General features: G+C 42.5%; 3 protein-coding genes across 7 annotated transcripts; 1 reads left to right on the top strand and 2 right to left on the bottom strand.

Annotated features, from left to right (window-relative positions):
• Window positions 1–332: 332 nt before the first annotated feature.
• Window positions 333–2,654, bottom strand: LOC142370845 (winged helix repair factor 1-like). Of its 2 annotated transcripts, none has more exons than XM_075453351.1 (7): window positions 2,500–2,654; window positions 2,078–2,173; window positions 1,846–1,988; window positions 1,524–1,759; window positions 1,272–1,369; window positions 1,043–1,190; window positions 333–850 (listed from the first exon to the last, which is right to left on the bottom strand). In XM_075453351.1, exons 2-7 carry the CDS (start codon window positions 2,169–2,171, stop codon window positions 805–807), a joined length of 765 nt encoding a protein of 254 aa, XP_075309466.1. In that variant the 5' UTR covers window positions 2,172–2,173; window positions 2,500–2,654; the 3' UTR covers window positions 333–804. The 2 variants fall into 2 exon arrangements, with proteins under 2 accessions (XP_075309466.1, XP_075309467.1); XM_075453352.1 differs by lacking the exon at window positions 2,500–2,654 and adding an exon at window positions 2,309–2,475.
• On the top strand, window positions 2,573–6,204 carry dxo (decapping exoribonuclease). 4 transcript variants are annotated; one of them, XM_075453349.1, is made up of 7 exons: window positions 2,573–2,806; window positions 3,496–3,952; window positions 4,120–4,346; window positions 5,004–5,223; window positions 5,309–5,444; window positions 5,556–5,650; window positions 5,727–6,204. In XM_075453349.1, exons 2-7 carry the CDS (start codon window positions 3,498–3,500, stop codon window positions 5,872–5,874), a joined length of 1,281 nt encoding a protein of 426 aa, XP_075309464.1. In that variant the 5' UTR covers window positions 2,573–2,806; window positions 3,496–3,497; the 3' UTR covers window positions 5,875–6,204. The 4 variants fall into 4 exon arrangements, with proteins under 4 accessions (XP_075309464.1, XP_075309461.1, XP_075309462.1 ...); XM_075453346.1 differs by having other exon boundaries at window positions 2,574–2,806; window positions 3,424–3,952; XM_075453347.1 differs by having other exon boundaries at window positions 2,574–2,806; window positions 3,391–3,952.
• Window positions 6,205–7,599: 1,395 nt separating this feature from the next.
• Window positions 7,600–10,889, bottom strand: slc25a17l (solute carrier family 25 member 17-like). The gene is made up of 9 exons (XM_075453350.1): window positions 10,574–10,889; window positions 10,309–10,369; window positions 9,729–9,795; window positions 9,440–9,594; window positions 8,912–9,028; window positions 8,639–8,784; window positions 8,260–8,355; window positions 7,996–8,078; window positions 7,600–7,904 (listed from the first exon to the last, which is right to left on the bottom strand). The coding sequence occupies exons 1-9, from the start codon at window positions 10,646–10,648 to the stop codon at window positions 7,757–7,759; spliced, it is 948 nt and encodes a 315-aa protein (XP_075309465.1). The 5' UTR covers window positions 10,649–10,889; the 3' UTR covers window positions 7,600–7,756.
• Between the last annotated feature and the right edge of the window lie 1,165 nt (window positions 10,890–12,054).

Genomic DNA, 12,054 nt, shown 5'->3' with positions numbered 1-12,054 from the left:
TCATTACATTCGTTTTGAAATTGGTTTGAAAAGACAAGTCAGCCTTTGGAACTCCACATCGGCCAACTGCTACCCTGAAACGAGAGCTGCGCTTCACTCAGAACCAAACGGGATGTAACATTTACTCATTTAGTTTCAATTCGTTTCACATGAAGGATATCAGTGAAACAGTGTCACTGATCTAACATTGCAGACTCGCACCTACTGTAACAACTCTCGTACCAGCGTCAGTCCTTCAGGTGCTAAGAGAAGCCGACATCCCCCCCAAAGAACTTTGATTCAATAACAATGATGGAGATCCGTCTAATAATAGATCAAAGTGGAATCTTAGCGGATCTGCAAGATATTGTTTTATTTTTCCAACATATCATTTTCATTCATTTCTGTTTGGGCTCGGTGCCCAAAGAGAAGCAACAAATGCCAAGGACAAGCATTGAGCCAAAGGGAGAGTTATGTTTTGGATCGAAGAGCTAATTTCATATCAGAAATCTAATGCTGGAAATTTTTATTGTCAACTTAAAGAGGTTAACCTTCTGCCTCCTACTTGTTAGTGAAGAAAACTGTTACATTTGAGGGAAAGACACAATTTTTTATAATAAGATGAACCAAAACCTAACACGGTCATGTCAGCAAAATTGACAACTCATGAACCCACATGGGGTTTCTAACACATTTGGTACAGACTACATCCGAGAGCATAAATTAATTCACTCGTTCTCATTCAAACGCTTTCCGAGGCCTTCGCTTCTGTTGTTCATTTCTCATCTTCAGGTGCTCAGTGACTGACGTGAGCCTCGAAACGGGTCAGGAATCCACAAACCGCAACATTGTCCCTGAAGTTGTCGGTATACTAGAAAGAAGGGAAAAAAAATACAAGCAGCATTCAGTATAGCAGAGCGTAGGATTATCCAGTCATATGTAAAGCCAGTCCGATTCATTCATGTATACGAGTCAAAAGGAAACGGCAGATCAGTACATGACATTAAAGAATCTTTTTCCTTTAGGGGTGAAATCTAACCAACTGGGGACGACGGAACGGTACCTTTCTACCAGCTCCGCACCAACAATGTCATGGATGTGGTATTTCATGTCGAACTTCACGTGGGAAGTTGTCCGCCGCTCCTCTATGTCTGCCTTCAAGACTTCGCTATATTTAGACTTCTTCACCATGCCAAGCACTGCTTTGCGGCCTAACAGGAAGAGTGATTCAAGTTAGAAAAGGAAAAGAAAAACCACTCCTACAATTTACCACGAGCAATCTGAACACCAACCTTTTATAAAGTACTTTGTGAATTTTCCAGAGTTGGGAATAGAAAGCCACCAGCTGCCCGCATCCCTCACAGTCAGGACCCCTGACTTTACCAGCTGCCTGGGTGGTGAGAAAATAAATGTGCTGATGTTTGAAATTGTGCCGAGGCAAGCCTGACGTTTCACATCAAACGTAAAGATTCCATTTTGGATAAAACTCCCAATATCTGCTGTGGCATTTTACAAAGTGTGCAATAGATGTGGTTCTTTCGTACGTTATCTCAGAGTCTGTGAAGAGAAACTCCCTCAGCATCTTGTCTTTGCTGAAGCTCAGGTCTGTGCACGAGGACACCACTTTCTCCAGGAACTTCTCCGCTGTCGCCCGTGTCACTTTTCCCTCTTCTCCCGCCAGGACCTTGGCCTTGTAGTCCGAAGAGAAAACGAGCCCAAAAGCTTCTGCGTCGAATCCAAGCTGGAACATCAGCAGCTCTCCATGCTCGCGCAGTTTACTCTGTTTGCCAAAGGGATATCGCATTTAATTTGAAAAGAAAAAATGCTTAAAAACACAACATTTATAACACTTAAGAGCAATCTTACCACTTCTTTGTCCACCAAAGTCTTGTCATTGTGTATACTGTACAGCTGGTGTTTCAGGACAATTTGAGGCAAGGCATCATTGAAGAGCTTTCTGGGAAATAGTGTCATGAGGTACTCCAGTGTGGATCTAATGTCAGCTGGCCCTTTCAGAAGAAGAAGTAGGCATTTGTAAAGTTAATACTCATTTTGATTTCAACAAAATTACCAATACCCTTAAAGGACAAACACCTACCATCTTTATCGTACACAGCTCCAAACCTTTCTGTGCCATTTCTCCTTTTCTTCACTTTGAAAGTGTCTGAAATAAGTGCCCGTTTCCTGTTCATGCCTGCAGCAGAAATGATAATGCATTCACAAGGAATCTGTTCAACTCGTCAGCTAGCTGTCCCTCTCATGCAGACACAAAAAGGGACTCACCCAGTGAGATTGAATATATTGTTTTGTAAATGACAAAATTATTCACCCTCTCATTCTTGACGACTTCAGCTGAAATATTTTGTAAACTTAATATTTGTAGGGATAATTCTTCGGTTGGACCCGGTTTGTCTCAAGCCGCTCGAAGTCTATTCTTAGCCATGCTAACAGCGCTAGCTAATGCAAGTTCCAGTTAAAATATCTGACAAAGCACTTTAAAAAAAAAAAAAAAAACTTTACCTGATAGTTATGGGCAATATTTTTTTTTTTTTACATCATTTACTTCCACCCGGCATCAAGTGCTTCTTCTTCTTTTCTCTTACGAACAACTTTAAACCGTCTTCTTTAAACGATCACTTAGAGATTATTTAAAGGAAGATTCACGGCTGCCCCCTAGCGGATTGGAGAAACTGATCGCGGAAGTTGCGTCAAGTTTGTTGTTAGCATGAGACGCTAGTTAGCACGTTTACGGTTTTTCCTCTCACTATCACTTGTCCATTTTTCAATAAATCAGATAGACACAGCGCATGTGTATGTCCTCCAAGAGGTAGGTGTTCTTTTATTCATCAGTCGTTTTTATATTGGAAAAAGAAACTCACAAGAAAGGTAAACCTAACAGCTAAAGAACATATAAGCAACAGACCGCTACATCTATACAGTATGAATTTTCAGTCAAATAAAATTATTTGATGTAACGTTTGAAATTGTCTCACTCAAAAGTAAAAAGCAAATTTGAAAGAAAAGCCAAAATAGATTTGTGCCTTTTTATGAGATTCTGTCTCAGTCATTGTATAGATAAGCTCTTCTTTTTAAAATTTGTGAAATTTTTTCACAGCCATTCGTGCCATAGCAGACAAGCAAAGCAGTTCACATAAATTACACTCAGAAGCACAAATGAAAACATGCATTCCTCAGCACAGTCTCAGAGGAAGGTAATGCATTGCCAGTTGGCCCTGACTTTCTCCTTGTAGGTTGTGCAGTACAGTCTACAACACAGACATGGATTTATTCAGTGGATTAATTTGCCTCATCCTCCTGTGACTTAGGCCACTGTTTGAGTAAACCTTTTCTTTCGTTCAAAGTATTAAACGCAATTTTCCCTCCATTTGTGGTTGTTTGACTGACAACCAGGCAAACGGATCCTTTGTATTTATCACCTTGTAGGAGACCACAGCTGACAAGAACTTCTGAATCCGCAGCGTCATCAATTTGTCTCATTGCTCGGTTCAACTGTAGGAATGCATCGCCACAGATCCCGCAGTCCGACGTCCAGCTACCAACACCAACAGTCAGCCGACAGACCGAAAAGAGAGGACGGCAGAAGAAATCACAGTGACAGAAAACACTTTAGTCCCACAAACCACCACCGGCATCAGTCCGGGTCAGCACCACTGACCTCTCAGGTTTTGAGCACCAGGAGGGAGCTTTATGAGAAAGACTTTCCCCTGTACAAACAGCCTGTGGAGGTGGGCTGTTTCTCCCTGGACTCTCAGCGTCGATTTTTTAATGACAGCAGGCAGTTGAGATACTATGTGGAACCTGACAGAAGTCCTAATTTTGACCTGAGGGATGGGTACAAGGACCGCTACGTAAGGAGAGATGAAAATGTGAAGGAGAAGCTGGACCACATTCTCAGGTGGATCGTAGCCAACAGATCAAAGCTCAAATCAAGGGTGAGCGCAAGCTCATCATGGTGAGTGCATCCATTAGTTTACTGCTGCTTCTTTCTTTTTGCACATCCAGAACAGCACATCTACCCAACACTTACATATACATTTTGTCGTGATATGTGTCCTCCCATTTCCACAACCTCTGAGCCTGCAGGACGGGTATTCTTTGCTGAACCTCTGCTCCTCCCAGTGCTTTAGATGTCGACTTTGTGACATGGCGGGGTCATCTGACCAAGCTGCTCACCACTCCTTACGAGACAAAGGAGGGCTGGTTGTTAGCCGTCACCAGGTTCAACGGCACGCTTTACATCAGTGAGGTTGAAACGGAAGCTGCTCGCTGGGAACGGGAGCACCGCACCGAGAGGAACAAAGAGATGATGTACTGGGGATACAAGTTTGAGCAGTACACATGTGCAGGTCGGTGGGCCTGTTCAACAGTATCTCTTCTTTGCTTGTATTGTTCATTTGATCGTTCATAGTTTATAACCGCCTTACGTCAGCTTAGCTATAGCATAGCTCATTAAAACACCTTTGTTTTTATATTATCCAGATGGGATGTACGCAACGAATGTGACTCCAATTCCCGAATTGAACAAGTGTCAGGAACATTTCTAAAACATTGTCACTGGATTCACAAACACATCCAGAAATGCCACCTTCTGCGAGGGCTCTGTTAATGTTGAATGATGCATGACTTTCTGAGCAGCATATGCTGCGATCCAGACGACTTCTTTGTCAGGGAAGGATTTTCTTATTCCAGCAAGACAACGAGTAGCCACATTCTGCACGTAATCCTGGTTAACGAACACTTGCAGCCTGGTAAAAGAGAGAGTGAATGCTATACCGGCTTGACTGCAGTACATACCCGTCACCCACTTAAATTATTTGGGACATCATGATACAAAGAAAATGCAATAAACAGAGCAGCAAAAAATCCTGGATCAAGCAAGGAGGAGAAATCATTTGGCTCTTGAAAATAATTCAAGCTTTTTGCTTTCCTAACCGTTTTTGTGGCGCAGCACATAAAGTGATAAACGAATGCGATAAGCTTCCACCTTTGTCCTTTACCTGCAGAAACCGCCCACAGCTTACCCGACCCCGGCGGAGTGGTTAACACCAATGAGGCCTTCTGCACTGTGGTTCAGACTCGACTCGCAGATCACAAGCTTCTTTTCTCTGGCGAGGTGGATTGTCGGGATAAAGATCCCAGCGCTCCCCCTCCTCCCGCCTGTTACGTGGAGCTGAAGACCTCTGTTGACATCTGCACGCCCAAACAGCGCAGCAGCTTCCACAGGTGGGGTGACACGGTGAAACGTGACATTTCAAACCCCATTTATGTGGCGTTTGCGCGGCTGCTGAAGATTTTCCCATTTCATCAGGTTCAAACTGCTCAAGTGGTGGGCCCAGTCGTTTCTCCCCGGAGTCCCTCGTGTCGTGGCAGGATTTAAGGATCACGACGGAGTCGTCGTTTCCGTCGAGACTTTTCTCATCTCAAAGATTTCGCAACTCATAAAGGTGCTTAGTTTGGAAACTTTACGTGTTTCGTCAGGACAGCAATTCAACTCTAGAAAAGCCTAACATTAGCAGATGAATACGCCTGTAAACTTACGTGTCCTTTTTTGACAGAATGAAGACAATTGCTGGAAGCCAACAGTTTGTATGAACTTCTGCTGCGATTTCCTGTCTTTTGTGAAGTGTATAGCCACTGAGGACAGTCATAGGTGAGTTGTAACAAACTGCTCTTCTCACATTTTTCAGGCTGAAGTCGCTGTTGTTAATCAAATCCTTCCATTTCAGTGTGGTGTACCTGTTCTCCTGGGAGCCTCGCAGAGATGTGACCTATTCCGTCCACAGGGATTCGCAATATTCCTTCTTGCCACGTTGGTACATCGAGGAGATGACCAGTAGTCAAGACTCTCAGCATCAGCACCAATTCAAAACATGAACACCTTCAATTTGAGGCGTCTTAATGTGAACATACTGACATGTGATGAGAACTTTTGCAGTGACTGTAAATAAAACAGTCATTTTTTTTGCTACCGTTCCTAAAACTTTATTGTCCTCTAGTTTTGAAAATAATTTAGATCCCAAAACAGGTGAATTAAAAAAAAAAAAAAAAAAGTTAAAAACGCATGTTAAAACAATCTTAATGTAAATAAGTGAAGATGACATCAATGACAAGTTGAACAGTTACAAAAGATTTTGATGTAAACACGTTCAATCGATTTGTAATGAAATAAATAAGACGGTAACTGACACCTGTGCAGTGCTCTTATAATTATCGTCCACACGTTTCACTGCTTCCGTTGTTTAAAATTAAGACACACGCTCACATCAACGCAACGGAGCTCCATCTGGTTAGAAGAGTTTCTCTTTTTTTTTGTCAGCAGGACTCAGAAAAATACTGCCAGGCGGATTTCTCATGAAACCTGTTGGAGCCGAGGCAGAGGACGAGCTCGCTGAACTGTAATGCCGATATGTACGTTACTCGGAGGTTTCGCGTGTTGCAGATCAGCGAGCTGTTCATTAGCAGCCTCTGTAAATGCCCTTATATTTGGTAAAACCAACAAGGTGCTGGTATTAGGCAAAAGCCCAAAGAACAGCCTGAAGGCTATAAGCTCTTAAGTGGAACTCTTCATTCCAACAGCAAGTAAAGGTGTGAATTGCCCCCAAAAAGTATTACAGTCAACATGAACTGCAGATAAAGGAAGACACCTGTGTGACACAATGTGCGTACAGTAAACGGATCATTACAATATTTAGGACAGAAGACAACTCAAAGTTGTCCACAGTTTGCTTGTGTGATCAAATTCCATGACAATTCCTGATCTTTTAGGCACTTCGGACCTGCGACACTATTTGCACACATGTATCCGTTACTGTCAAATTCAGTGCAGACATACGTTCTGATTTCCATTCGTTTTACACTAATTTTAGCTTTATATACAATGTATTTGTTAAAATCATTAACTTTCAGAGCTGGCCTGGTGGCCTAGTTTAAGGCAACAATAGTGGTTTTATCGGTTAGAATAAAAGGCCCTGATGTTAAGATGAAAGCTTGACATTTGAAGTGTATTTAGTCTAGATCGTGGTGGGACGGTGATGTCAGAGTCAGTTGCATGAAAGAAGGTTTTTCGCATAACCAAATGTCCGTAGTGCAGGTGCGTTGGAAAACATCACATCAAGAAGAAACCGCCACGCTGCCCGCCATCATAACTGCTCAATATACTGAAGTGCGATGAATGAATGGCGATACGCAGCGAGAGCAGTGGGAGGGTTTCTTCTTGATTTCAAATGTGAGAATCAGCTCCATCAATACTGCAACAGACCAGGAGAACAGCTCTACCGACGCTTTTCTCTTTAGATTTCCTTCTGTTGGTAGTTTCCATTTACATCCCTGACAGCAAAGCTGCTGAGGCATTTCTGAAAATGCCAAACTGTTAGGTTAAAGAACTAACGTTATCTTTTGCCCATTTCTGTTTTAAAAATCTCATGCGGTTCCCAATTTAGCAGCGAGATGTGATTTCAGGTGACGCTGTCAAATGTTCATTTTTTTCAAAGTGGTGCCACGTCAGTTCTGTCTTCTGTGCGCTACTTTGAATTTATGAATACAGCAGACAGGAAAGAAACAGAAAAGATAGACGGATGTAGAAACGTTCAAACCCACCTCTGGACATAAATGTTTAGAACAAGCCTGGAAAACCGCCGCCTTAAAAGGCACAAACTCCCAACTCTTAATACAATGTGTACATACACAATTAGCAGGGACTAATTACACCTTCTGATGATGAGTGCACTAATGCTGAACTGCACTCAGGCGTCCGATCTCAGTGCTTCAGCTTCTTGTTCAGGCCCATGACTTTGAAGGTGGCAGCAGTGATCTTCTCATAAATGACAAACATGAGGGCGGCCGTCAGCACCGTCTGCAGCAGCTTGGCCTCCAGGCCTTTGTACAAACCAAGGAAACCGTGCTTCCTATAACAAACAGAGCGGGCGTATTTAATGAACATTAAAGCATCCTGCTTACGGTGACCGTGGGCGTGGATTCGTTAACGGCCACACTCACTTGATCCTGTCCATGACGAGGGGGAAGATGTTCGAAAGGCTCCCCATCACACCGCGGTTGCCGTCGCCTTTGTACTGGCCAAACTGATGAAGAAGCAAGCTGAGGGTCATGGTGCTGAAATTTCACATTGCCTACTTACTTTTAATAGAATTAGGGATCAAAGCTACTTTTTCACTAACTTTTTCACACTGGTTAATGTTAAGTATTGACACTTTTTTTGGAAACGAGAACAAAAAGACGAGATGTTACAAAAAAACGATTTACCCTTAGGATGGCCTGAACTGTCTGGAGTGGATATGTTGCCGTGGTAGCGATGGCCTTGGCAACGGCTCCAATGAGAAAGATCTCGGCCGATGATATCTGTGTTAAGAGATAAGGAAGCAACTGTGTTTTCAGTTGTTAACCAAAATGAACCAAGTACGGTTCTGAAATACAGAGTTTCAAATCACACGACTGACTGTGTTGCACTTTCCACCAACATTATCGTGCCACTGACCGCCTTTCAGTCTTGATTTTCTGCTTCGCAGTTTTACAAACATCTTAAAATGGAATTCATCCCGCTCTCAGTCCTTCCGGCATTAAACCAGACAAGCTTTGATGATGTAACATCGCACACAAGAGAGCATTTCTTGTTTCTCCTCACCCTTCTCCCTCCTTTGCCTGCCTTCCTCTTCATGGCTTCATAAATCATGAACTGCACAGCCGGGTTGAGGACGAGGATGAGAGACGGCAGGGTGCTGCTCCACAGAGTTCCCACCCCCTCGTTGGCAATGATCTGCGAGAAAGCATCTGAAAGAGGAAAGCCCAGATCGAGGTCAAGCAAGGTTTCGCAACTGCAAACTAACCACAGGAACGAGAACACTTTAAAAATGCACTTCTGAAATGTTGAACAGTAATACGGATATACACCACACACCAAATATGCCTCTGTACTGGGTCTGGTGGAGGTCTTCATTCCTGAACTTTACCCCCTGCAGCTTCAGTCGCGTGTTGACCACCCACATGGGCGTGGTCAGGATAACATTTGTCACACCTGCATGGACAACAGATTACAGATGTTTACAGATGTTTTTTTTAATTTGAAAAAAGCATTCCTAAAGAGAGTCTTTATTCAGTCTTTAGAAGAACTACAGAGCGGTTATTTAATAAGCGAAGGCTCTGCGACCATTCTTTGGATTTCAGCGTGTCTGATGCGAGGATTTGCTGCGGGCGACTCCTGTCTCATTGAAAACAGAATATGGAATAATTTACCATCTAGTTTTGGATCTTTTGTTGGATAAAGCACATTCACAGACGTCTTCAGACTTTGAAAAAAAACATCAAATAATTTTAACAGTTATTCAGAATATTAGTGGACCAAAAAGAATGTACATATTACGCATTTAGAGAGTTTTTCTTAACCCAGCATCCTTTGTACTTGTCGATTTTTACCATGTGCCTTTACCTGCTACAATCCCCATCAGCAGGTCTTTTCCCGGTCTGGGTTTGCCTGGTCCAGCTGCCGCCGCCCTCTTCAGTGCGTTGAAGGTGTAGAAGTAGACAAAGTTGGAGCAGCAGAGGCTGGAAATGACCGGGAACCAGCCTCTGTACAAAGACAGACTGGGAGAAACGATAGAGAGCAACATGTCTGTTATGTGTTGACACAACACAGTTTCATCCCTGCACCTATATATGCCTTGAATCATTCATAAGACTGTCTGGGGACAGACTGGGGTTTTGTAAACAAAACTTACAAGCCTTCTTCCTTTGCAATCTCAGCCAGAATAACAGGGGTAGAGTTAGACTTTCGATTCTCGTCCACTGGAAAAACAAACAAAAGTCGCAAAGGTCACGGATCAAATCCTGTGAAATGGAATGTTACAGAGCAACTTGGCAACTTTAAACACGAAGATCAGCTTACTGGACACAAGGAGAATTACTCCAAGGCAACAGGGCCAGTGCTATCTCCACTTGTACTTCACCCTTGAAATTTGCAACCATGGTCCTACATAATAGAGTCGTTTAGGTCGTAACACAAGGCTGATCACCTGGCGGAGGACAAGCACCTTCATATATCTCATATTGTGAACTTGAATATAAGTTCTATACAATGGCTAAATAAGAAGAGCACACACACCTAAAACAACATCAACTGGAATTAATGACGTAAAAAAATACATATATATTCTCAACATAATTATTTATGACCAGGTCTCCACACTTTTGTGTGTAATGTTGGAATACTTTCCATCTGTGGGACAGAGTTAAGTTGCCCTTAAATTAAGTAAAGATTCACAGTGGTCTCTGTCCAACATTATAGCACCTCCAACTCACCCTGCAGTCTGCTTTTGGCCGTGTCCAGAGGAAAGAAGACGGTCATGGCTGTAACACTCCCCTACAGCACAATACATGGCAACGTTATAATGTACAATGACAACTACTAATGATTGGCAGAGACACCGAAATGCTCTGTCATTCCCCATTATCTTTTCATGGAGGGGGGTTCAACGCCATAATGTTACCTCAAACAGTTAACGTTCAAATAAATTAAGCACACGCAAATAAAAGTTAGAACAAGTTGTCTCCGTTTAGCACACACCATGGCACCTGCCACCGCATGAACCAGAGTGTCGTAAGACAGAAGGCCGACGGCCGAGCCACCGTTGTCGGGCATCTCTGCAGGATCTCCCGGTCAAACCGCACAAACTCGAAGCCGGGTAGTAACAGCAGAGCGACCCCAGGGAGGACAGTAGTTGGTCCGGTTTGTCAAGTAGCGGAAATAGTAGGGGAATAAGACAAAATGTTCCCAACTACAACTTCATACTGTTTTTAAGAGGGAGAGGCGGCCAGGAAGAGAAAGCAAAGAAGAAAAAATCGTGGAGCGATGTTTCTCCTGACAGCCTCCGCTGATTGGTGGAGCCATAGTAATATATGTCTATGGGTGGAGCCACGAGTCTTCTTCTTCTTCTTCTTCTTCTTCCTCTTCGACTACTATTTCTTCTTCGTCGTCTTCTTTATTTTATTTTTATTTTTAGAAAGCCTAAAATGACGACTTCAGCCACCTACCGGATTGGAGGATGGGATATGCCGTTGGTGATCCTATTTTTTTTAATTTACCTTTGAAAAACTCAAGTCTCTTTGGAAAGCTCCTTTATCATCAAACTGTTGACCACCAGGTGTTTTATTACCATTACACGTTTGTACATGCTTGCGTTCATATTTATTGATACACAATCCATACTCCTCTGTATAGTGAGTACTTTTACCTGATATACACTTGTAAATTTTACAGATGAGCTATTGAACTTGCACTTGAAAAGACTCCCTTTTATTTAATCTTCTTCATGTGAAAATCCCACTAACCAAGCAAGAGTTTTCCACTCAAAAACAGTTTGCTGAAAGTAAGCGCTGATTTCTGTCCTTTAATCTAAGTCTGCTCCGATTAGATGCTATCACAAATGTCAACGCAAGAAAAACAAAACACCCGTGTGACCCAATATCATTCTCTTTGTTTTCTGTCTTTAAAATGCTGTCAAAGGATACATATGCGATTTATCTCCTACTATAATAGACGAACAATAGAACAGATAAAGTATCAGACACAATTCATTCACAGATTTTGATCCTGACAAAGGTTACAGATCTTTATTCGGATCAAGGGATCTTACAGGTACCAGCTTAAATTTGTGATGTCCTGGACTGCATTCTCACAAGATCAGGCACAAGTAAAGTCCTACATTTAGTTACTGTCATTGTACCGTGATCATACCAGCTGCTGCCTTGTGTTGGTCTATTTGAAATAAGGTTAGCAAAAGAAGTGGCTGCATATAGGGGCAAGTGGTGGTTGACCTAAAAGAAAAGTAAAAACATTAAAAACAGTACCTCAATAAAATAACTAATGAATGAACAATTGAAACAGATCAGTTACTTAATCTAGTTCATTTCTTTCCTTTTAAATTCACTCCATCCGTGTGTATCCCATCCTCTGCTGCTACAAATCTCAAAATGGATTAATCTGTAAGCTGAGCTGTTTTCCTGTCCTCTATTGTCCTCTGAGAAAATGTTTGGCCTTGATTCATC

The sequence above is a fragment of the Odontesthes bonariensis genome, chromosome 21 (assembly GCF_027942865.1).
Source record: "Odontesthes bonariensis isolate fOdoBon6 chromosome 21, fOdoBon6.hap1, whole genome shotgun sequence".
NCBI lineage: Eukaryota > Metazoa > Chordata > Actinopteri > Atheriniformes > Atherinopsidae > Odontesthes > Odontesthes bonariensis.
This window is presented reverse-complemented; position numbering and strand designations above follow the sequence as displayed.

Coding starts and splice junctions, on each gene's coding strand:
- dxo (XM_075453349.1), top strand. CDS start 3,498: ATGCATCGCCACAGATCCCGCAGTCCGACGTCCAGCTACCAACACCAA. Junction 3,953..4,119: donor GTGAGCGCAAGCTCATCATG/GTGAGTGCATCC, acceptor TGCTCCTCCCAG/TGCTTTAGATGTCGACTTTG. Junction 5,445..5,555: donor AGATTTCGCAACTCATAAAG/GTGCTTAGTTTG, acceptor CTTTTTTGACAG/AATGAAGACAATTGCTGGAA.
- LOC142370845 (XM_075453351.1), bottom strand. CDS start 2,171: ATGAACAGGAAACGGGCACTTATTTCAGACACTTTCAAAGTGAAGAAA. Junction 1,989..2,077: donor AGCTGTGTACGATAAAGATG/GTAGGTGTTTGT, acceptor TTCTTCTGAAAG/GGCCAGCTGACATTAGATCC. Junction 851..1,042: donor GGTGCGGAGCTGGTAGAAAG/GTACCGTTCCGT, acceptor CCTTCTTTCTAG/TATACCGACAACTTCAGGGA.
- slc25a17l (XM_075453350.1), bottom strand. CDS start 10,648: ATGCCCGACAACGGTGGCTCGGCCGTCGGCCTTCTGTCTTACGACACT. Junction 9,796..10,308: donor GGCCAAAAGCAGACTGCAGG/GTGAGTTGGAGG, acceptor TTGTTTTTCCAG/TGGACGAGAATCGAAAGTCT. Junction 9,595..9,728: donor ATTGCAAAGGAAGAAGGCTT/GTAAGTTTTGTT, acceptor CGTTTCTCCCAG/TCTGTCTTTGTACAGAGGCT.